Source organism: Aotus nancymaae, unplaced genomic scaffold (assembly GCF_030222135.1).
Source record: "Aotus nancymaae isolate 86718 unplaced genomic scaffold, 86718_ANA_hifiasm-v0.15.2.pri h1tg000012l, whole genome shotgun sequence".
Taxonomy (NCBI): Eukaryota; Metazoa; Chordata; class Mammalia; order Primates; family Aotidae; genus Aotus; species Aotus nancymaae.
In genome coordinates, this window is record NW_026988423.1 from 49,386,384 (window position 1) to 49,406,921 (window position 20,538).

General features: G+C 58.7%; 2 protein-coding genes across 6 annotated transcripts in view; both read right to left on the minus strand.

Moving 5' to 3' along the window:
* Positions 1-14,038, minus strand: part of SH2B2 (SH2B adaptor protein 2) — a 37,582-nt gene extending 23,544 nt beyond the window's left edge. For 2 of the 3 annotated variants that reach the window (XM_064375700.1, XM_064375699.1), the window contains exon 1: positions 13,921-14,038. In XM_064375700.1, coding sequence (XP_064231770.1) covers positions 13,921-14,020 — 100 coding nt within the window. In that variant the 5' untranslated portion in view covers positions 14,021-14,038. The remainder of the gene's footprint in view (positions 1-13,920) is intronic. The other variant, XM_064375701.1, reaches the window with a different exon arrangement.
* A 1,522-nt stretch (positions 14,039-15,560) lies between these two features.
* CUX1 (cut like homeobox 1) overlaps positions 15,561-20,538 on the minus strand; it is a 465,449-nt gene continuing 460,471 nt past the window's right edge. For all 3 annotated transcript variants that reach the window (XM_064375707.1, XM_064375706.1, XM_064375705.1), the window contains exons 19-23: positions 20,380-20,463; positions 19,708-19,764; positions 18,512-18,592; positions 16,717-16,781; positions 15,561-16,471 (exon numbers count right to left, since the gene is read on the minus strand). In XM_064375707.1, the coding sequence (XP_064231777.1) occupies positions 16,402-16,471; positions 16,717-16,781; positions 18,512-18,592; positions 19,708-19,764; positions 20,380-20,463 (357 nt within the window). In that variant the 3' untranslated portion in view covers positions 15,561-16,401. The remainder of the gene's footprint in view (positions 16,472-16,716; positions 16,782-18,511; positions 18,593-19,707; positions 19,765-20,379; positions 20,464-20,538) is intronic.

Consider the following 20,538-nt stretch of genomic DNA (forward strand, 5'->3'; position numbering starts at 1 on the left):
TGGCCAAGATGGCGAAACCCCGTCTCTACTAAAAATACAAAAATTAGCTGGGCGTAGTGGCAGGTGCCTGTAATCCCAGCTACTCAGGAGGCTAAGGCAGAGAATTGCTTGAACCTGGGAGGCAGAGGTTGCAGTGAGCTAAGATCACGCCACTGCACTCCTCCAGCCTGGGCAATAGTGTGAGACTCTGTCTCAAAAAAAAAAAAAAAAAATCATCTTGGCTGGGGACATTGGCTTATACCTGTAATCCCAGCACTTTGGGAGGCTGAGGTCGGCAGAGTCCTTGAGCTCAGGAGTTCAAGACTAGCCTGGGCAACATGGCAAAACCCTGTCTTTAGAAAAAAAAAATACAAAAAATCAGCTGGGCCTGGTAGTGCGCACCTGTAGTCCCAGCTACTCAGAAGGATCACCTGAGCCTGGGAGAGTGAGACTACTGTGAGCCATGATGTCACCACTGTACTCCAGCCTGGGCAACAGAGCAAGACTCTGTCTCAAAAAAAAAAAAAAAAAAACAACAAAACCTAAAGCAATCTGGATGTGGTGGCATGCCTATGGTCCTAGCTACTTGGGAAACTGGGGTGGGAGAATCACTTGAGCCCACGAGTTGGAGACTGCAGTGAACTATGATCATGCCACTACACTCCAGCCTGGTGATACAGATCCTGACTCAAAAAACAAAACAAAAAAACCCAAACCCAAACCCAAAACATGAGACAGATCAAGTCTTTCCTCCGCACACAATCCCGCAACAGTTCCTATTACAGTCAGAATAGAAGCCAAAGCTGTATCTGCAGCCCCTAGGGCCTGAGATGATCTGACTCAGTTTACCCCTCGGGGCATATCTGCTGCCACTGTTCCCTGGCTGTACCTGCCTCCCTGCCCTCCCAGAAGCACAGCAGCCATATTCCTACCCCAGGGCCTTTGCACATGCCTGGAGTGCTCTTTCCTCCACGTTCCCTCACCTCCTTCGGGTTTCTACTCAATGATCAGCTTGGCCGATAGCCTTCCCTAACCACTCATGAGAATGACAAATGCCCCTGATGACAGTCTCCCTCCGATGCGCGCCATGCACTACTTCCACCATCATCCTGACTGCTGGCTGACATATCGTGTATTAGTTGCTTGGCTGTGTGTCCCCCTCCGCCCCCTTCCCCCGAGAATGCCAGTTTCACAAGGCAGGGATTTTGCCAGCCCTAGAAGTGGCTGTGTCCTCCGTTCTGGGCATATGGCAGGCACTTGGAAAATACTGACTGAATGAACACATGAATGTGTTTGCCACACCAGGCATGTCGCAGCTGTCACCGCCTAAGTCCTCACATTGGGCCTGAGGACAAACTGCCTGTTAGTGACGAGACAGGTCTAGGGTTCTCACCCAGGTCTGCGGTGACTCCAGGACTTGAGCAGCCTCCTCCTAGTGTGGATCAAATGTAGTACTTCCCTCTTGTCCAAGGGGGTATGTCACAAGACCCCTAGCAGATGCTTGAAACTGTGGCTAGTACTGAACCTGTCACTGTTCTTGCCTGACTGGTGTGTGTGTGTGTGTGTGTACGCATAGAGACAAGATCTCACTCTGTTGACAAGGCTGGTCTCGAACTCCTGGGCTCAAGCAGTCCTCTGGCCTCGGCCTCCCAAAGTGCTGAAATTATAGGCATAAGTCACTTGCACCTGGCCCACTACGTTTTTTGGATCTAATAACCGACACAGCTCCTAAGTGATGAGCGGGTCATAGCTACAGCGCTGCTATGCCGGACAAAGGGATGATTTACATCCCAGGCGGAATGGCGGGACGGTGTGAGATTTCATCCTGCTACTCAAAATGGCCTGCAATTTACATTTTTATTTGTATGTCTACTTCTGGGACTTTCTATTTAATATTTTCAGATCTCTGTTGACCACGGGTATCTGAAACCTTGAAAAACAAAGCTGTGGATAAGAACTAAGGTTTTTTTTCTTTTTCTTGAGACAGTCTCTTGGTGTCTCCCAGGCTGGAGAGTGCAGTGGTGAGATCATAGTTCACTGCAGCTTCCAACTCCTGGGTTCAAGCGATCCTCCTGCCTCAGCCTTCTGAGTAGCTAGAACTACAGTGAGAACTACCATGCCTGGCTAAACAAACCAAGATTCTGTACTGACACTGAAGGCCCTGCTTCTTTCCATCACAAAGGCCTGGACGCTTCTATTTACATTCCCACGTTCTGGAATCTGGTTCCCCCAGAATCCCCATTCAAATTTGATTTTGAAGAGCCCCAGTCCAGGAATCCCAGCTGTCTCCTGACCCCAGCTTCATCCTCTTATTCCCAGGCCCCTCCGTCCTTCAGTCCTTCACCACTCTGGATGGCTGAACTGTGTGGCTTGGGGCCAGCCGATCACCTGGAGGCCTTGCCATTGCCCCCGAGGGCACAGGTCCAATCTGCTGTGTGCACACAGCCCTTATTCAGGCCAGGGGAAATATTACCAATACTGATGAAGTGGGGTGATGTAGTGAGTGCCCTGGGAAGTCCCTGTCTGAGGAGCCAGCCCAGTGTTGGGGGACAAGGGACCATCCTTCCGGGGAATGGAGTTAGAGGGTCCTGCCCTCGCCTGTCCTCCCAGGATCCCCACAGTTCCTGGATGCCCCTCCCTCGCAGCTCCTGGGATCACCATCTCATCTCTCCTCAGGGATCCAAACCCTGTAATTAAATGCCAGGTAAAAATAGCTGCCCCACTTCTGTGAGATCATCTGCGAGGCCTCTGGGCCATAGGGCACCGTGGGAATTCCCTCTCTCCTTGGGGCAAGCTCAGCCATCAACCTGCAGACAATAACCATGGGACAGCCCCAGGGACGGAACAGGACTCCCTGCTGAGCCCGCTTAGCTTCAAGGACAGGTTTCCAAACCAGCGTCTCCTAGGAGATCCTGCCTTGGTACTGGGGGAAGGGAGCAGGGAGTTTGGTTTCCTCCAAGAGGTGGTTATTGCGTTGGGCTTCATAAGTGCAAAGAAAATAAAGAGGGAGCTGGGGGCCTGAGCAATGACTTGGAGGCAGGACTTATCAGGACATTGGCGGCTGGGTAGTGGTGGTGGTAGTTAGAGTTCATGAAGGCCGGGGGAGGATGAGGACTGAGGCCCCTACGAGCTTTGCTCATGCCTGACCTTTTCCCTGCCGCATGTTTCCTCCTTTCTTCCCCTAATTCCTACTCACCCTTCAATAATTAATCCAGAAGCCACTTCTTCCAGGGAGCCTTCCCTGATACCCCTCCTTTCTCCTCCACTCAGGCCAGCACAAGTGTCTCCTCGGAGCTCCCACAGCCTCCTCCTGCCTGTCTCTCTTGCATGGTGCCAGTTATAGGGTTCTCCAAGTGTCTGTTCTCATGGCTGTCTCCCCGGTTGACACAGACAGTCCGCAGGGACAAAAGGAAGACCTGAGTCATATTCCAGGCTCCTGCAACTTGCTTCTTCCCTGAGGGTGGAGGTGGGAACGTACCTGCCACCACCACCACCAGCCAGTGGCTGGCCCAGGACCAGGCCTTGACCTGCAGGGATGGCAGTTCCTGGGGCGGGGGTGGGGCTGCAGCTGAGCCCATGAAACCCTGTCCCTGAGCTCCAACCCATCCACTTATCTGGTAGGCTAGTGCTCCTGACGGTGGCCATCTCTCTCCCTTTACCATTGGGACCCCCGGAGGACTCAGAGTTGGTGACCTGGCAGCCTGGGAAGGGTAGGTGTGAGGTGATTACATCCCCACGTGGGGCAGGCAGGAAGTCAGCCCAGTGCGTTGTTCTCAGACATCAATCAATCCCTGTCAACCCCAGCTCTTCCTGCGGGCTGGAGGAACCCTTGATAAGGAGAAGGCACAGAGATGGGGAACAGGGCCCCGGGGGAGGTTCTCACAGGCGGGGCCCAGGTAGCCCTCACTGGAGCGGGAGTGGAACTTACAGAGGAATCTTCCAAGGGCATGGCAGGTGTGGCCAGCCAGGTCCTAAACAGGGACTGGCCTGGGAGGTTGGGGCTGCCTTGACCTCCCCTCCCCAACCCTGTAGGCCAGCCAGGAGCCTGTGGACCTGATGCCAGGCACAGCAGCCCTCCATAGGACCAGCCCTGGATCCACAGGGGAGGCAGGTTAAGTAGCTAGAGGGAAAAGTCTCCAAGCCACAGTGCCAGCAGGAAGGGCCCCACCTGGCTACAGTTGGAGAGAGCGAGGCCTGGACCTGGTTCTCTGGAGTGCGGAGGCTGCAGGCCACAGGGAAGGGGGCCTGGCTGTGGCAGGGGCAGGAGTGCGCTGTCCCCGCCACCCCTGGGACCAGAACTGGGGCAAGGAGACCATGTGTAGGGAGCTTGGCTGACCTGGGTTCAAAGCATGAGCCCTCGGCTCCCTGAGTGAGTGACGCTGACCACACTCCCAACCTCTGAGCCCACCCTCCTCACTTTCTGGCCACTCGGTGGAAAGATGGGGCAGGAGCTGGTGTCTGCAATGTTACAACACACGTGCAGTCATGGGCAGGGCCGGAGCTCCCCTAACCTCTGGGTACGGCCAAGGTCAATGTTTCAAGCTCTCTCTAGGAACTTTGCTCTTCCCACTCGTCAGCATCTCCCCTGCCTTTAGACCGTGCAAAACCCTTTCTTCTGGTTGGATGCGGTGGCTCACGCCTATAATCCCAGCACTTTGGGAGGCTAAGGCGGGTAGATCACTTGAGCTCAAGAGTTTGAGAGCAGCCTGGGCAACATGGTGAAACCCTGTCTCTACTAAAAGTACAAAAATTAGCCAGGCGTGGTGGCACACGCATGTCGCCCCAGTTACCTGGGGGACTGAGGCAGGAGGATTGGTTTAACCCAGGAAGTTGAGGCTGCAGTGAGCCGAGACTGCACCCCTGCACTCCAGCCTGGGCAACAGAGTGAGACCCCATCTCAAAAAACCAACCAAAACAAAACCTATTCTCCCAGGAAACCTTTGCCCTGTACTGCTCTCGCTCTCCGATCTCCATGACCCTGTGATCTTTAACTCTCTTGGTGGTCAGCTCTCCTCCACGATTCCAGGGTGCCAGAAAAAACCAGCTGCGTTGGTGTGGGGCAGTGCTGGCCTGGGCTGTAACCTGGGCCAGGCCCTGCCTGGGGCTTCAGCTTCCCTACCAGTAAAATGGGGTGCTGGACCTGTGTGTGGCCTCTAGGGGCCCCTGATTCGGATGCAGAAGTGATGGCCTTGGACACTGAAGACTGGGCTGTCATTCCATTAAGACCAGGGACAGGGAGGGGACTGCCTCTCCCCCTCACATCCTGCTTCTCTGACGATTGGCGCTGGAGACAAAGGAAGCCCACCCAGGTCCCCCTACGGTGCTGGGCCTCCTCGGAGCACTGGGCGGTTAGACCACCCTCCCGCAATCCATCACACGCCCCCACCTCCGGTTTTTCTATGCTCAGCTGGACTGTCTGGCTTCTCCTCCTGAAAACATGTTTTTTGTTCCCATCTTGGATGGGATGGGGGCTTCAGAGGGGTTTTTGGTGGTGGGGTATGGAGCAAGGAGGGCACGGGAAGTCTAATGGAGTCCCTGTTCATCGCCTTTCCAAACCACCGCCTCCCCTAACCCCACGACCAGCAACCCAGACAAGAGACCCCAGCCCCCAACCCGGCTAGACTGTTGGTCCAGCCTGCATGGGGGAGGGGGCGGCGGCTTTCTGGTGGTAAAAATAGCACTGACAATTGGAGGACAAAAAAAAAAAAAAAAAAAGACAGGGCTTCAGACCCCGCCCGTGCAGCAGTTCCGGACCCCAAGGCCGGGTCACTCCTTAAAATATTGATGAGTCGGACTCGCCACCCCTGCTAATGGGCCGGCGACCAATCGATGCCGGTGCAGTGGGCGGTGGCCCTGGGGGCGGGGAGAGCCAGCAGCCCCGCCCACGTCCAGCTGGCGACCCCATCCCCTCCCCAGCACCATCAGAGCCACAGGAGGCCAGGAGCCCCGGGGAGAGGAGGGATGGTCAGTGGTCCCACAGCGCAAACTACCTATGCAGCACCCCAAAAAACTGCACCCCACTGCCAAAAGCCCCCCTTCCTCCTGCACCTCACTTAGCTCCGTCCTTGGAGCAGCACTCAGAGAACCAAGTACATGAAACGGGAGAGGCTCCTCTCTTATGTCCTGGGGTGGGCAGTGCCACCTATCCCGCCATGAACCATTCAAGATGGGGAAACTGAGGCCTCTTTTTTAAGATAAAGTCTAACTCTGTAGCCCAGGCTGGGGTGCAGTGGTGCAATCATAGCTCACTGCAGCCTTGAACGCCTGGGACCAAGCATTTCTCCTGCCTCAGCCTCCCAAGTAGCTGGGACTACAGGCACATGACCCCATGGCCAGGTTATTCTTTATTTATTTTGAGACAAAGTCTTGCTCTGTTGCCAAGGCTGGAGTGCAATGGCAGGATCTTGGCTCACTGCAACCTCTGCCTCCCAGGTTCAAGCAATTCTCCTGCCTTAGCCTCCTGAGTAGCTGGGATAAAGCCTAGAGAATTTTTGTATTTTTCATAGAGACAGGGTTTCACCATGTTGGCCAGGCTGGTCTCAAACTACCGACCTCAGCTGATCCGCCCGCCTCGGCCTCTCAAAGTGCTCAGATTACAGGCGTGAGCCTCTGCACCCAGCCCCAGGTAATTTTTTGATATTTTGGTAGAGATGGGGTCTCACTATGTTGCCCGGGCTGGTCTTGAACTCTTGGTGCAGCCTCTTCTTAGGGTACCTCCCTGCCTGACATAAGAGACAAGGCCTCACTTTGTCACCTCCACCACCCTCAGAAAAGCTGCCCAGCCACGCCTACTTATGTACCCTTAGGGGTCCTCAGATCTTAGCAGCACTGGCCTGGCCCACTCAGCCTCTCTGAACAACAAAGGCTCCTTCAATCCTGCTGTTCCTCAAGCGCCCTCCTGGCCTCAGTGGGGCAGTCCCCTCCGCCCCTCCAGCCTGCTTTCTGCACCCCTCCCTGGGTAGGACACAGACGATCTTTGGGCAGGCCATCCCTCTGGCCTGGAGTGACTCCCACCCGCTGACCAGGTATGAGTCTTTCTCTCCCCTGCAGATTCAAGAACAGAGCACACAGCGCAGTCTCTGCTTCGCCGCTGAATATGTGGGCATTGGTTTTCAAGTCCATCTTACTCGTCACCTCCCCAGAGACCGCATCCCCACAAGGTAGGCCCCGAACCAGGGCCTCCAGCCAGAGCGAGGATGTGGCTGGAATTCCCCAACCCTCCCCTCCCAGAGTATCTGTACTCCCCCCACCACCCTGGCAGAAGGCAAAGTAGGCATGGTTTCTGGTCTTAACACTTGAACTTGCTGTGACTTTGCTGCAGAGTGGGTGGGTGGGGGCCTTCTGACTGGCGATGGGGACAGGTGTGGATGAAGAGCTACATACCTCTGTATGAGTGAGTAGGTACTAAGGAGTCTTGGCTGTTCTAAGCATTAGTTTCCCTAGCTGCTTTTCCCTGTAGATAACTTTCTAGTCCAAGGCCTGCCCTGAGCAATGTCGCCTGGAGGCAGCTGTTACAACAGTCCTGTGCCCAGGACAACCCCAGCCCTGTCACACAACACTCTGCTTTTGCCACCGCCGTGGAAGGGTGGGAGCCCTTCTGCTGAGTCCCTCCGCTTTTGCAGATACCCCAAGCTTGACAAGCCCTGCTGGCCTGCAGACCCGCAGTCCTAGGGGTTCCCACAGTTGCTCCCCAGCAAAGGGAGCCCCACTGCCTGGGTGCCTCCCTACAGCCACTTCTGGTGTTAAAAGTCTGAGATCTGGAGCTAGACTGTCTGGGTTTGAATCCCAGCTCTCCTGCTGCCTAGCTGCATGACCCTTGGACTCTGGAGCCTCAGTTTCTCCATCTGTTAAGATGGAGGTGAGAGCAGTGCTAACCACATGGGGTTATCATGAAGATTAAATAGTTTGTTTAAAAATCACAGCTCTGGCTGGGCATAGTGGCTCACACCTGTAATCCCAGCACTTTGGGAGGCCAAGGTGGGTGGATCACCTGAGGTCAGGAGTTCGAGACCAGCCTGGACAACATGGTGAAACCCCGTCTCTAATAAAAATACAAAAAAATTAGCCTGGCAGGGTGACAAACGCCTATAATCTCAGCTACTCAGGAGGCTGAGGTAGGAGAATCACCAGGAAGCAGAAGTTGCAGTGAGCCGAGATCTCCAGCCCTGGTAACAGAGCAAGACTATGTCTCAAAAAAAAAAAAAAAAAAAAAAAAAAAAAATCACAGCTCTATCCTTTCCCTTTTGCTCCAGCTGCTTCCAGCAGATGGCTGCAGAGGTACCCATCACCCCAACACATATGCCCAGCCTCTAGCATGACCAACGTCAGCATTCTACAACCCACACCTCAGTGGGCCATACCCCTGTTAAAACCCTTCTCCCATCACATCTTCCCTGTAAGAAAGAGATGTTTCTCCATTGTAAAGATGAAGAAACGGGGTTCTGGGGAGGGAGGTGACTGGCCCGCCACACACTGGCCACCACATAGTGGTGGGCCTGCTGTGTGTCAGGCGCCAGGCGGGAGGATCCAGGGCCACAGAATGGGTAAGAGGGGAGGCTGGGTGCCGTGGCTCACGCCTGTCATCTCAGCACTTTGGGAGGCCAAGGAGGGTGGATCACTTGAGGTCAGGAGTTTGAGACCAGCCTGGCCAACATAGTGAACCCATGTCTCTACTAAAAATGCAAAAATTAGCCAGGCGTGGTGGTGCAAGCCTGTAATCCCAGCTACTCAGGAGGCTGAGGCAGGAGAATTGCTTGAACCCCAGAGGCAGAGGTTGCAGTGAGCTGAGATCACACCATTGCACTCCAGCCTCGGTGACAGAGCAAGACTCTGTCTCAACAACAAACAAACAAAAAAGAGGGGTATGGAGCCAAGTTCCAGGTTGGTTCCTTTCTGAGACCTGTTTCTGGTGATCTCCCCGTACAAGGGCACAGTGAGAGGACCTAGTCCCTGTTTTGGGAAAGGAGATGCCCACCTTTAGAGGATGGGGTACTCTGAGAGGCTGGGGGTGGGCAGGGGAATTCACAGATGGGCTCCTCAGGAAGTAGGGGTCAGATGAGCAGGGAGTGGGGGCCAGGACAACAAGCTAAGCCAGGCCCTGGGAGCTCAAGAGGCAGACCCAGTCTCCTTCAGGAGCGCCCAGTGCTGGACAGTTCCTGGAGGGGCTCTGGAGGTGGAGAGCAGGCTGGGCTGGTTCCAGCTGCACTGGCCCTGCTCACTCCCACCACCCCACCCTGCCTCTCTAGGGTTGCAGAGCAGAGGTCCCTCACTTCTCCAGCCTTGGCCTGAGATGCTCAGCCCCTTCCACTCCCTCAGTGTCATAAGCCTCACGTGGGTCCTGGCCCAGTCCCCTAAACCTGCAGGATACCCCTTTAGTCCCCACTAACTCATCCCACCCAGCTGCCTTCTGGCTTTTCCAGGACACACATACCACTGCTTCCTGAGACTTCAGGTGGCACCCCTAAGATCTGAGCATCCCCGAATTCCGGGGACTGCAGGTGTGAATAAAGCTTCCCCAGGCCTTTCTCTGGGCTCAACTCCCAGCCTGGCTGATAACCAGGTACCTCAAACTCACCACATCCAAATTCTAATACATCCTCTTCCTCCAACTCCTGCTTGTCCTCTGCACAGAGCCTAACCACGCAGTCGGGCGCTACCCCACCTACTTCCCCTGTTCTGCCCCAATAGCAGGCAGGCCTCTGAGCCCACGGAGGCCTTGGGCATGCCCCTTGTTCCTGGCCCCACCTCCCCCCTTGCCCTCTGCCCCTCCACCAAGCCACACGGCTGTGGCCTGTCTCTTCCACCAGACCGTGAGCTCCTGGCTGGCTGTCCTCCCCGCCCCCAAGGGGGCGCTATCCTCAGATGGGCCGGAAGTATGGGGCCCAAACCCTGCTTCATCCAGAGGAACCAAAAGGTGCTTCACACCCACATAGCGATGCCCGGCCTTGCTCTGCCCAAACAGGTGTGGGCTGTGACCTCATGTTGAGGGGTCACATCTGCTATCCCCCTAGACAGAGCATAGCCATAAAACAACACCCAGCCTGGTGAGGGGGAAGAGAAACCTCCCCAGGCCCCAGAGCTCTGACCAGCCCCCTGGCCTCACTTGGATAGTGAGAAAGAGCAGCAGGCCTCTAGACTCAACCCTAGCCCCATGAAGACAACCGCCAGCAGGCCTGACGTCCCTAAACCTCCAATTCCCTGCAACCCAGGCTGGGTAGACAGGGCAAGAAGTGCCAGGCTGTTGTCAGAGAGGAGTGGCTGGGAGGCCTGGTTTGTTGGCTGTGGGACTTTGGGCCAGTCATTTCCCCTCTCTAACTGTGTGGGGATAATAATAGGACTAAACCCACAGGGTTGTTGTGAAGATGACATGAACAGCAACCCTGACGCTCTTAGCTTGGCACAAGTAAGTTTGAAACTGAGAGCTCAGTCCTGGGAAGCCCAGGATCACCTGGGTGGAGGCCCCACCTCCAAGACCCCCAAGGGAAGCCCACCTGTGGGTATCTGTACAGAAGTCCTCCCTAGGAGACCCACGCTAAGTAGGGAAGAGGGATTTAGACGCTCGGGACAGATTTTTCACAAGGGTGAAAAGAAAAGCATGTGCATTCCAGCATCAGAAGCCAGCCCGCTATGGGGTAGGGTAGGGCTGTTCTTGGATGTTTGTGGGACAGACCTCTAAGGAAGTGGCTGGTGGGAAACTGCCTCTGAGACCCCCCCCAAAAACCCTGATCTACACTAGCCTAAAAGTAGTGCCACCACCGCCACAGCCAGACCTCTCCAAAGTTCCTGGAACTGAAAAGTTCTAGGTCACTCTCCCAACCTCTTCCTGCATGGAGTTGGGAGGCCAGGAGGGAGGGGATTGGGAGAGTTCAAGGTGGGGCAGAGTAGGGGGCGCTCAACTCAAGAGGCAGTCAAAACCTCTTGGGGAAGCCACACCCCCTGCCCCCGTCCTCCCAGAGGAGCTCCAGGGACCGGCCTCTGAGATGCAACTCCTGCCGGTCCCTTAGTCAGGAGGCAGGCTGCACCATCATTTTACAGGGTAGGTAATGTTGGCTCGAGGGCATTGGTAGGGCTCCACCCAGGTCTGACAGGCTAGCCTGAGGCTCTCCCTTGCACCAGCTGAAGAGCAACCCTGATGCCCTTAGCTTGTGCACGTAGATCCTGGCTTATTCGTGTTCGGGGTCTCGGCTGGAGCTGCCTGGTCTGCCCTAAGAGGCTCCTGAGAGGCCCTACTCACTGCAGACTTCCCTCCCTAAAGGCCTCCACTTCGGGGATGCGGGGGGCCGGGATGCGTCCCTGCCTCTGCCTGGCCTCAGCCCGCTGGGCTGGCGCGGTTCCGGCCCGCGCTGCCCGCAGGTTCATCAATGGCCGAGGCCCAAGGGCCTGAATGGAGGGCACGAACCCGCCCCTTCTTAAAGGCGCCGGCCTCCTGGGCACCCTCCACGATCCTCCCCGCGACCGGAGGCTGCCGGGGAGCTCCCCGGGTGGGCGGGGCAAGAATGGAGGGCCTGGGCCAAAGGGAGGGCGTGCCTGCCCAGAGGCTGTGGCCTGCGGGAGGGGGTCCTTCCCGATCCTACCCCGTGGCTCTCTCCCTCATTCTAGGTTGACGCCCCCTCCCAGCGCTCCCAGCGTCGGGGAGAGACCTCGGCGCCCCCTCCCTAGTCAGAGACCCCTCCTCTAAGGGCCCGGGTGCGCTCGCCCCACCACCCGACCCTGGCCCTAGCAGGGGGCGGGGGCGCAGCTGCTCCAGAGGCAGCTCAGCCCCTTCAGCGGCTCCCCGCCCCGCCCGTGATGGGATCAGGGAGCCGATCCCAGCCGGGGGCGCGTCTCCTCCCTCGCGCGCCCTCCTCCCTCCCACCCGCGCACACAAAGACGACACGCGCGGACCGGGGCGCGTGCGGCCGCTCTCCCCGGTGCAGCGGTGCGCACACAGCGCACGCCCCCGGGGACAGGCGGGGGTCCCGGGGGAAGGAGCAGGGAACAGGAACTAGGGACCAGGAGGCCATACCTACAGGCGCGCAGCTGCGGCCGAGCGGGCCGGGGCGCCAGCGGAGCGCTGCCCGGACCGCGGCCAGGCTCCCAGGGCCCGGTGGCTCATGGCCCGCTGCGGACTGGGCTCCCTCCGGGAGGGAGGCGGCAACGGCGGAGGCTGCTCCCTCCCTCGTCCACGGCCTCCAAGGCTTGTGCGCTCCTTGAGGTCCCGGCGCGTCCCCCTCGAGGCTCTCCCGCTGCCGAGCTCCGCGCGCTCCGAGCCCAGCCCCGCGCGGCGCGCCCCCTGCCCGCAAAGCGCGCGCCTCCCGGCCCCGCCCCCGCGGCGAGCCCCGCCCCGCCCGCCCCCTCGCACCTCCCCGCCCCGCCCCCGCGGCGAGCCCCCCGCCCCCTCGCACCTCCCCGCCCCGCCCCCACCCGCCCACCGCGCCTCAATGCCCCGCCCCTCCGCGAGCTCCGCCCCCGCCCGTTTCCCTCGCGCCGCTCAGGCCCCGCCCCCGCCGCGCCCCGCGCCCTCCGCAGAGCTCGAGCGGCGCCAGTGGCCGGTGCTCGTCGGCTCCCCTCGGCGGCGGTGCGGAAACTGCCCAGCCCTGGGGCAAGGGGCTAGGAACCCGCCCTGAGTCGCCCCATCTGGGTGGGGTGTCCCCGTGTTGCCGAGCCGGTCCCAGGCCTGGCGCGGGAATCCCCCTCTTCCGCGCGGAGGCGACCCCTCGAGCCCGCGGTGGTGGCCCCTGGAGCGCGGCGCGTGGGGTCGGGGGAATGTCCCGCGTGGCGGGTGTATGGGGCACGGACGCCCTCGAAGCGCCTCTCGGTGACAGATACTTCGCGGGAGCCGCCGCTGTGGCCAGACCCTCCGCAGTGGGGACAATGGGAGCCTCGAGGAGGCCTGGATGTCGCAACGAGGGAAGTCGACGTCTGGTTCCCATAAATCCCGAGGGCCCCCTCCCTCCAGCCCACCGGGTGCAGGAAATCGCCCCGGGCCCACAGGAAGGGGGCAGAGCCCCAGAGCGCAGTGCCCCCACCACCCGACCTTCGCTGTGATGGGGGCCTGATGCCACCCGGAGCCGTGTCAGAGGTCATAGAGGGGGATGAGGAACGACAGCCCTGGCACCTAGCTCAACCCTGCCTGGCTCCAGAACTTGCCCGCATTAGGGCAGAGACAAGAAACAGTCCTGCTGGGCTTTGTGGGACCCTTGTGGCCTGACCCTTGATTCTGGGGGTGCGGTGGGGGGGGCTCCGAGAGACTTCCTGAAAGAGGTACAGGGGCTCAGCAGGCCTGGAAAGGGTCCGAGAGGGGAGGGAGGGCTTCAGTGGGGGCAGAGGAAAGGGAAAGGGGTCGCTCAGAGATGACTCTCATCTCTGCAGATAGCAAGGGAGGACCCCTGGGTGTCTTCTCCCCTCATCTCCCTCCTTGTCCACTGTCCCCACCTCTAGAAGTTCTGTCCTGGTCTCCTTGCCAGCTGGAGCTGCCTCCATCTGTTGACCTCCTGAGCCCATACTGACCTCTGACCTTTCCCAAAGCCATTTCACAACTAATTTCCCAGGAGGCTGGACAGACAAGGGTTTTTATCCCCTTCTTAGGGATGGAAAGAGTGGGGCTTCCAGAGGTGAAGGTGGAGGGCACAGAGCCCTCACCTGCTGCCCAAAACCCCGGTGCTGCCCTCCACGGGGGCACGGGAGCCAGGCAGACCCCTTCCCTGCCCCACACCTCCCCTCTGTTCCCTCCGCAGGACCGGGCCAGCAGACACTTTAATGAAAGTTTCAGCAGTAGGCAAGCCCTCAATTGGAGCTGCACACGGGCTTGGACACCTGGCTGGAAACCAGACACCTGTGAATGAGGCTGGGAAGAGGCAGGAGGGGTGCCCAAGAGTGGCAAAGAGGGAGGCTCCATACACGTCCTGGTTGTGGTGTCTACCCTCCCGGGAGAGGGGAGAGCCTGACCTGCAGCAGACTAACCTGGTTCAGAGTAGTGGGCCGAACTCCACTGCTGGGATGACCATGGCCAGGGAGCGTCCTGGGATGGGAAGCCATGGGCAGAACAATAGCTCAGATCCATCCCCAGGGAAGAGGAAGTGAGGAGGGCTGGTGGCAAAGAGCCTCAGACCCAGAAGGAGGAACTGATGGAGATGTGGAAGTGGCTGTGGGGGTGGAGGGGGCGTGGTTGGCCAAGAGTGGCCGTCACTTAACTGGGGATAGGAACGAGGGTCGGAGAGGACAGGCCCATCCAGGGTCCCTGAGGGCAGGAGGCTCGGTGGGGCTTGGAGGAAGTCCCAATGGGGGAGATGATGAGGAGTGCTGGGAGGGGGACCCCAAAGAAAGGCCCCTGGATACACACGCGTTAGACTGTTCAGAACTAAAATGAAGACAGAGGGCCGGGCACAGTGGGCTCAGCCTGTAATCCCCGAACTTTGGGAGGCTGAGGTGGGCGATCACTAGGTCAAGAGATCGAGACCATCCTGGCCAACATGGTGAAACTCCGTCTCTACTAAAAATACAAAAACTAGCTGGGTGTGGTGGGCGCCTGTAGTCCCAGCTACTCAGGAGGCTGAGGCAGGAGAATAACTTGAACCTGGGAGGCCAAGGTTATAGTGAGCCAAGATGGTGCCACTGCACTCCAGCTTGGCAACAGAGTGAGGCTCCATCTCAAAAATAAATAAATAAATAAAATAAAAAATAAAATGGAGACAGAGGTAGCACAGGGGGCTCTGGCATGGTGGGCTGCAGTGGGGGACCTGGGTTTGCAGCCAGCCTAGTAGGCCACCTGGACGATGAATGGGTTAATGCGCCCACTCCAGACCCAGAGAATATGCTTCTCCATCTGGGGCTGGGGTGGAGGTAAGGTAGCCCAGAACTTGTGGCTCAGAGGGGCTCCAATGCGAGGCTGGTGCTCAGGGGGACTGGTGGGCCTGGGCTCTGCAGCCCCTGGCAAGTGGGGGCCCATGAAAAAGGGGAGCAAGGAGAGAGAAGCTGAGATTCCCCAGGAACTGACGTGGACCAAGACACGTCACAAAACCACCCACAGCCCGAATAGTGGTTTTTTTGTTTTTGTTTTTGTTTTTGTTTTTGAGACAGAGTCTCACTTGTGTCGCCCAGGATGGAGTGTAGTGGTGAGATCCCGGCTCACTGCAACCTCTACCTCCTGGGTTCAAACGTTCCTCCTGCCTCACCCTCCCGAGTAGCTGGGATTACAGGCGTGCATCACCATGTCCAGCTAATTTTTGTATTTTTAAGGAGAGGGGTTTCACCATGTTGGCCAGGATGGTCACGAACTCCTGATCTCCAGTGATCCACCTGCCTCGGCCTCCCAAAGTGCTGGGATTACAAGCGTGAGCCACCGCACCGGGCCCGGGTGGTTTTTGAATAAAGGAATGAGTTTCCCTTTATGATGGTGTTGTCGGCTCAAAAGCACTCAGACACTGGATCTTTTTTTCAGCAGAGCTCTGAACGTACTCATGGAATTCCTGGAGACGAGAAGAGGGGGAGGGATGTCCTGTGTGCCCAGCTGTGAGGCCAGCCCCAGCTCCCAGAGGTGGCACTGCAGGTGTCCCCACCAGCCTCCTGTCCGCCCCAGCGTCCCAGAGCACAGGGCACCAGGGTGGCTGCAATCATGGTTTATTTCAAATGTGCAAAGCTAAATATGCAACTGCAAAACTAACTTAGGAAGGTCTACCAGTGGCCCTGAGAGGTGGCTGTGCTAGGGTGGCCCACAGCCAGTTCTGACTGGCCAGGACACGCTTGGACCCCTCAGACCAGTCTATAGGTCTGAAGAGACTGAGGCTCGGGGGTGGCTAGAGACCTTTCTTTACCTAGAAACCAGAATATCTTGCTAAAGAAGAAAGCAGACATCACATGGGTCTGGGGACAGGAAGGGGGTGATAGAAACTGTTCCGCTGGCTGGGGCTTTCTCTCTTGGGGTGCAGTGGGGGAGGAGGCAGATGCTGTCAAACCTCATATACTCTGCAGGGTGGGGCCGGTGGCAAAGGCAGGCTGGGGGTGCTGGACTCAAAGCCGGCTTTCCTGGAAGGAAGCGCCTTCCACCTCTTACGGGGTGTGGGGGGATCTTAGGGGAGCACAAGAGGATCGCAGTGCAGACAGGCCCAAGTTGGACTAACCACAGCTGGAACCGGCAGTCACCCAATCAGCCTCGCAGCTGAGAGACCTCTGCCACCAGGGCTAGAGGTCAGGCTGCGGGCAGAGCTCTAGCCTGAGGTGGGGGCTGAGAGGGTTTCTGTGACTCTGCCTGGCCGGGCACTGGGGGCTGGCTCTCTGGACATTCTTTCAAGGGGAGCCGAGGGGACCTGGGGCCTCTGGCAGCTGCTGGACCGCGGATAAGAGCAGTTTCCATGGGGGATTCTTGAGGGGAGTCTAAGTGATTGGAAGCACTGAGCAGTTGGGGTGGGGGTGCAGCCGTCACTGTCACTGGGGAGGCCCCGGGTATCACTGCCACAAGTCACCAGCCGCCGCCCCGTTGTCATTCTCGTGGAACTTATGCAGGTGGTCGGCGAACCTGGGGGACACGAGAACCTTTGGTGAGGCTGAGTGTGTGTGTTGGGGAAGGGGATTCTGTACTGTGTGATGGGGTAGGGCTGGGGGGGTAGTGGACACTGGGAGTGGGGGCAGTGGGGAGGACCAGAATAGGGGGCTGTGATAGAGGGCTAAGGAGTGGGGGATATGAGGCAGGAACTTGGGGGTGTCGCAGGGGGTGCTGGAGGCTCGCTTTGGGGCTGGGGGTGCCCAGGCGGGGGTCCTCACTTCTTGGCGCAGAAGGTGGCACAGTCCCTCTCCACACTCTCGCTCCATGCCAGCTTGTAGAGCACCTGGCCAGGTGGAGACACAGTGAGCTGTGAGTTTGCCCGCCTCAAGGTCACTCCCGCAGCCCACCCACAGCCCCTGGGCCTGGCCTGGGACATAAAGGTTCTCGAGCCTCAGGCTCCAGGATGGGTTGGCCTTAGAGATGCTCCTGTGCCCGCCTGTTCTGCAGATGGTCAGATGGGCCCAGACGCAGAGGCACTGCCCCTAATATTGTGGGCAAACCCCTGGAAGGGCCAGGACCCGCAGGCCCCGGGGTCAGAGCTGGAGCCGAGGTTAGCTCTGCAGGTACCATTTTGACTGTGCTGGGGACAGGAGTCCCCAAGGCTGGATCCTTCAGAGACAGCTTCCACCCCCCGCTCCCCTACCTTGGCAGGGAGACACAGCTCTCAACCCCTGCTCCCCTACCTTGGCAGGGAGACACAGCTCCCACCCCTTTCTCCCCTACCTTGGCAGGGAGACACAGCTCTCACCTCCTCCTCCCTACCTTGGCAGGGAGACACAGCTCCCACCCCCTTCTCCCCTACCTTGGCAGGGAGACACAGCTCCCACCCCTCCGCTCCCCTACCTTGTCAGGGAGACACAGCTCCCACCCCTCCGCTCCCCTACCTTGGCAGGGAGACACAGCTCCCACCCCCTTCTCCCCTACCTTGGCAGGGAGACACAGCTCCCACCCCCTTCTCCCCTACCTTGGCAGGGAGACACAGCTCCCACCCCCTCCTCCCTACCTTGGCAGGGAGACACAGCTCCCACCCCTTTCTCCCCTACCTTGGCAGGGAGACACAGCTCCCACCCCTTTCTCCCCTACCTTGGCAGGGAGACACAGCTCTCACCTCCTCCTCCCTACCTTGGCAGGGAGACACAGCTCCCACCCCCTTCTCCCCTACCTTGGCAGGGAGACACAGCTCCCACCCCCTCCTCCCTACCTTGGCAGGGAGACACAGCTCCCACCCCTCCGCTCCCCTACCTTGGCAGGGAGACACAGCTCCCACCCCCTTCTCCCCTACCTTGGCAGGGAGACACAGCTCCCACCCCCTTCTCCCCTACCTTGGCAGGGAGACACAGCTCCCACCCCCTCCTCCCTACCTTGGCAGGGAGACACAGCTCCCACCCCTTTCTCCCCTACCTTGGCAGGGAGACACAGCTCCCACCCCTCCGCTCCCCTACCTTGGCAGGGAGACACAGCTCCCACCCTCTTCTCTCCTACCTTGGCAGGGAGACACAGCTTCCACCCCTCCTCCTCCCTACCTTGGCAGGGAGACACAGCTCCCACCCCCTCCTCCCTACCTTGGCAGGGAGACACAGCTCCCACCCCCTTCTCCCCTACCTTGACAAACACATTGGCCCTGTCCGCTAACTAGAATGCTCCTCTGCAGCTGAGGAGGTCAGTTCCAGATGCCCCTTCTCTGTGCAGCCTTCATGACTGTCCCCTGGTGGAGTTTAAGGAAACTCCACCTGCTCCCCTCCCACCCCATCCCTTCTCCCCAGGAAGCCCCTCCAGGACCGAGCCCAGATGCGATCAGCCCGGCCTCTTCCATGGAGCGGCCTGACTAGTGCCCCAGCCAGAGGGTCCAAGGGGTGGGTCCTCCTCATCCCCTGGGTGGGCCAAGGCCCCTGAAGGGGAGAGGCTTGGTCTGGAGCTGGGGGTACAGCTTGGGGTAGGCCCAGGGCCAGGCCACCATAACAGGCCCCTGGTGCCCTGGAGATCGGGGGTGGGGTGAAGAATGTGCACACTCACCAGGAAGACCAGGCAGTGCAGGAACAGCGTGTAGAAGAAGCCTATGGTGCGAGCCATCTTGTTGGAGAGGATCAGACGCCCCTGGGAGCAAACAAGGGGTGAATGGGGATGGGGCCGGCCTCACCCACCCCTGCAGGGCTGCCTTGGCTTCACAGAGAGAGCCCTAGGGTGGCAAGGGGAGGGAAGGGGCAGGAAGCTGGGGCTCCCATTCCACCCTTAGGGACGAGGGACATGGGCTGCTGGAATTCTTCTTCTTTTTTTTTTTTAAGATGGAATCTTGCTCTTGTCACCCAGGCAATGACGTGATCTCAGCTCACTGCAACCTCCACCTCCAAGGTTCAAGCCCTTCTGCCTCAGTCTCCCGAGTAGCTGAGATGACAGGCATGCACCACCATGCCCGGTTAATTTTTGTATTTTTAGTAGAGATGGGATTTCACCATGTTGGTCAGGCTGGTCTTGGAACTTCTGACCTCAGGTGATCTGCCTGCCTTGGCCTCCCAAAGTGCTGAGATTACAGGCATGACCCACCGCAGCTGGCCACTGGAATTTTTTTTTTTTTTTTAAATATAAAGATGGGGTGTCACCAGGATGGCCAGGTTGGTCTTGAACTCCTGATCTCAGGTGATCCACCCACCTCAGCCTCCCAGAGTGCTAGGATTACAGGCGTATGCCACCGTGCCCGACTGGAATTCTTTAAAATAAATTTTTTTGAGACAAGGTTGCCCAGGCTGGAGTGGTCATGGCTCACTGCGGCCTTCACTTCCTCGGCTTAAGTGATCCTCCTGCTTTAGCCTCCTGAGTAGCTGGGACTACAGGTGCCCACCAAGGCGCCTAGCTAATTTTATTTTTTGTAGAGATAGGGTCTTACTGTGTTACCTAAGCTGGTCTCGAACTCCTGGGCTCAAACGATCTTCCCGCCTCCCAAAGTGCTGGGATGACAGGCATGGACCACCATGCCTAACTCTAGGCTGCAGGAATTCTGAGGAATGGCATCCCTGCAGCCCATTTCAGAACCTACTGCTGTGAGTCATGCTATCGGAGGAGCTGTCCGGGAAGGGGAGAGACTCCCAGATCACACAGCCACTCTTGGCAGGGCAGGTGGCTCTTCCAGCCTAGGCTGCAGGGCGGGTGAAGCGGTGCCTGGAGACAGAGGCTCAGGCCAGTGTGTGGAGGGGTGGGGAAGGGCAGGGACTTACCATGCTGAGGGTGGCCTTGTCCCAGGGACTTAGGCTCAGGTACTTCCTCTGCCGCTCCTGCACAGGGAGGGACAGTGAGGAGAGGACCCCAAAAGACCTCACAGGCCCTGGCTTGTGGCAGAGAGTGGGCCCTGGCCAGCCACAGGCCAGCCTGGGTGCACAGTCTACTCAGTGTGACATTCTGGGCTCCCCTGACATCTGTGAGGAGCCCCCTCCCCGCCTCTGCAGCTCCCATTCTGCCCATGGGACAGTTCTCCACAGGCAGAGCTTCTGCAGCCTGGGTGGGGGAGGGAAGTTGCAGGGGGGTGGTCCCACCATGGATCTCCCGACTCTGGGAGCTGTAACTGGCTCTTCTTGTCCACCTGCTCCCCAGATGCACTCCACGTTAACCTGGTCACTGCCACACGCCCTCAGGTAGCCATCGGCAGGCGTTCCTGAGTGGCCCTGGGTCCACACTGCACCCAAGCATCGTGGAGGCTGTCCTTGGAGGGGACTCCTGGCCTAGTGGGGCCAGGGTGTGCAGCGCTGGCTGGTGAGGCTGGCTGAGAGTGCCCAGACGAGGGCAGGTGGAAGGGAGCCAGGGAAGGCCAGGTGCTCATGGATGGGGGCCAGGTGATGGGGGGACCCCTGGGCTATCCCCTCCCCTCCCCTGCCCAGGCAGGGCTCACAAACCCTCTTGCTGAAGGAGGAGAAGGGGTCCAGGCGCTCCTCATACTGGGACGAGTACCGCAGCTCCGTGTCATCATTGCCGCTGCCCTGCACAGACGCGGGGAGGGGAAGAGACCCAGTCAGGGCCCTGGAGCTCAGCGGGAAGGGCAGGATCCCCGGGGA